This window comes from Phytophthora parasitica (assembly GCF_000247585.1).
Source record: "Phytophthora parasitica INRA-310 unplaced genomic scaffold supercont2.102, whole genome shotgun sequence".
Taxonomy (NCBI): domain Eukaryota; phylum Oomycota; class Peronosporomycetes; order Peronosporales; family Peronosporaceae; genus Phytophthora; species Phytophthora nicotianae.
Genome location: NW_008649088.1, coordinates 1 through 1,388, shown reverse-complemented (window position 1 = coordinate 1,388; position 1,388 = coordinate 1). Strand labels below are relative to the sequence as shown.

General features: G+C 52.0%; 1 protein-coding gene across 1 annotated transcript; it reads left to right on the top strand.

Annotated features, from left to right (window-relative positions):
* Positions 1-933: 933 nt before the first annotated feature.
* On the top strand, positions 934-1,214 carry PPTG_24508 (hypothetical protein; the record flags this gene model as incomplete). The annotated part of the gene is made up of 2 exons (XM_008917454.1): positions 934-971; positions 1,049-1,214. The coding sequence occupies 2 exons, from the start codon at positions 934-936 to the stop codon at positions 1,212-1,214; spliced, it is 204 nt and encodes a 67-aa protein (XP_008915702.1).
* Between the last annotated feature and the right edge of the window lie 174 nt (positions 1,215-1,388).

Sequence of the window (1,388 nt, the reverse complement as noted above, 5' to 3'; positions counted from 1 at the left end):
GCGTATTGTGTGATATGAACCACCGGAAAAACCACGAAATCGTCATTTGAACCATATTCACAACCTCTATAGGTTGTGTACCCGTTCTATTTACAGACTTGATGTGCAAATGAGCCAACATTGGTGTCAGGCGATGTACTAATTTGTCAAAGGCATCAGCACTCATTCTGTAGTATCTATTAAATTGGCCTTCAAGCAGCAGCCTCTCTCGGTGTGAAATCCATTCGAGGCGCTGACGAGGAACCACCTTGGCACGGCGACAGGTCTGTTTGCGAGCAGCGACAACTACGGTGGCCAACAAGATAATCGTCGTAATTTTCATAGTTGTTGGTAGCTGCTATGATCCTATGATCCAACAATGGGTTGTGAACCTTCCCTTGGATTACCAGACCAGTTGGGAGGCACCACGTGTATTTTTGGCGACCAATCACAATCGAGGATTTCGGATCATGCTCCGCACCTGATCCCGTTTGGAACGGCCCTAAGTACAAAAAGGCGGTGTGCCACCTCCGTCGGCCCTTCGATCTCACCTGCTTCGTCCATAAAACGTGATTCTGGCCGAAATGTCAACACTGGCCGGTGTGGTTTCAGCTACCGACCAGGTACTAGCCGCCGACGTGGTTGCCTCGTCTCTGCTCTCTCAGCCACCGTTGCAGCCATCGCCGTTGTGCGGTGCCGGTGCGGCTCCCAGCGTCGACTAGCCGTAATACGGTATGTCGAGGACGCGATAGCAGCGTTTGGGAACAGACGATGTTGGCAGAGGAAACAAAAAATGAATTCCAAAAGAGTTCGTTAGTTCTGTTAGCTACACAGAACCTACCTAGACATGCAGTTTTGGATTTCGGAGGAAGCTTGCTTGCTCCGAGCTTCATCGTTCCGTTCACGGTGCTTGAACGGCATTGTAACGTGTATACGTTGTACATACCGACAAGCATGCCGCTCCACCCAACATTTTACGGTGGACTGTTAAAGTCATGTGTGCAGCACGAGCCATCTAGTCTTGATGGCTCGAGGAGGACGACAAAACAGCGTGAATCAGCTTCTATAGCGCGCCCACACGCTCGCCTCGCCAGATTCGCTCCAAGTTCGACTTGGACGTTCGAAGCGGTCTGAGCGACCACAGCGAGCTGTACCTTTTGGCTGCACAGCTCCTGCCAAAAGCCGGTGGGCCCCGTGCTCTGGGTCCGTTCCAGAGCGGCTGCAAGGTAGTGTAAAGCGCGAGAACCATGGTCAATCTATGGTTTACCATGCGGAGGGTATTTTTTTCACTACCGCCGCTGCGCGATGCGAACGGCTCGTCACGGTGGATTGTCGAGCGGATTGTGGACTATAGGCCCCGAAGGCGAACCGAGACAGGCTCGACTTCGTATTCGTTGGAGAAGACTTAT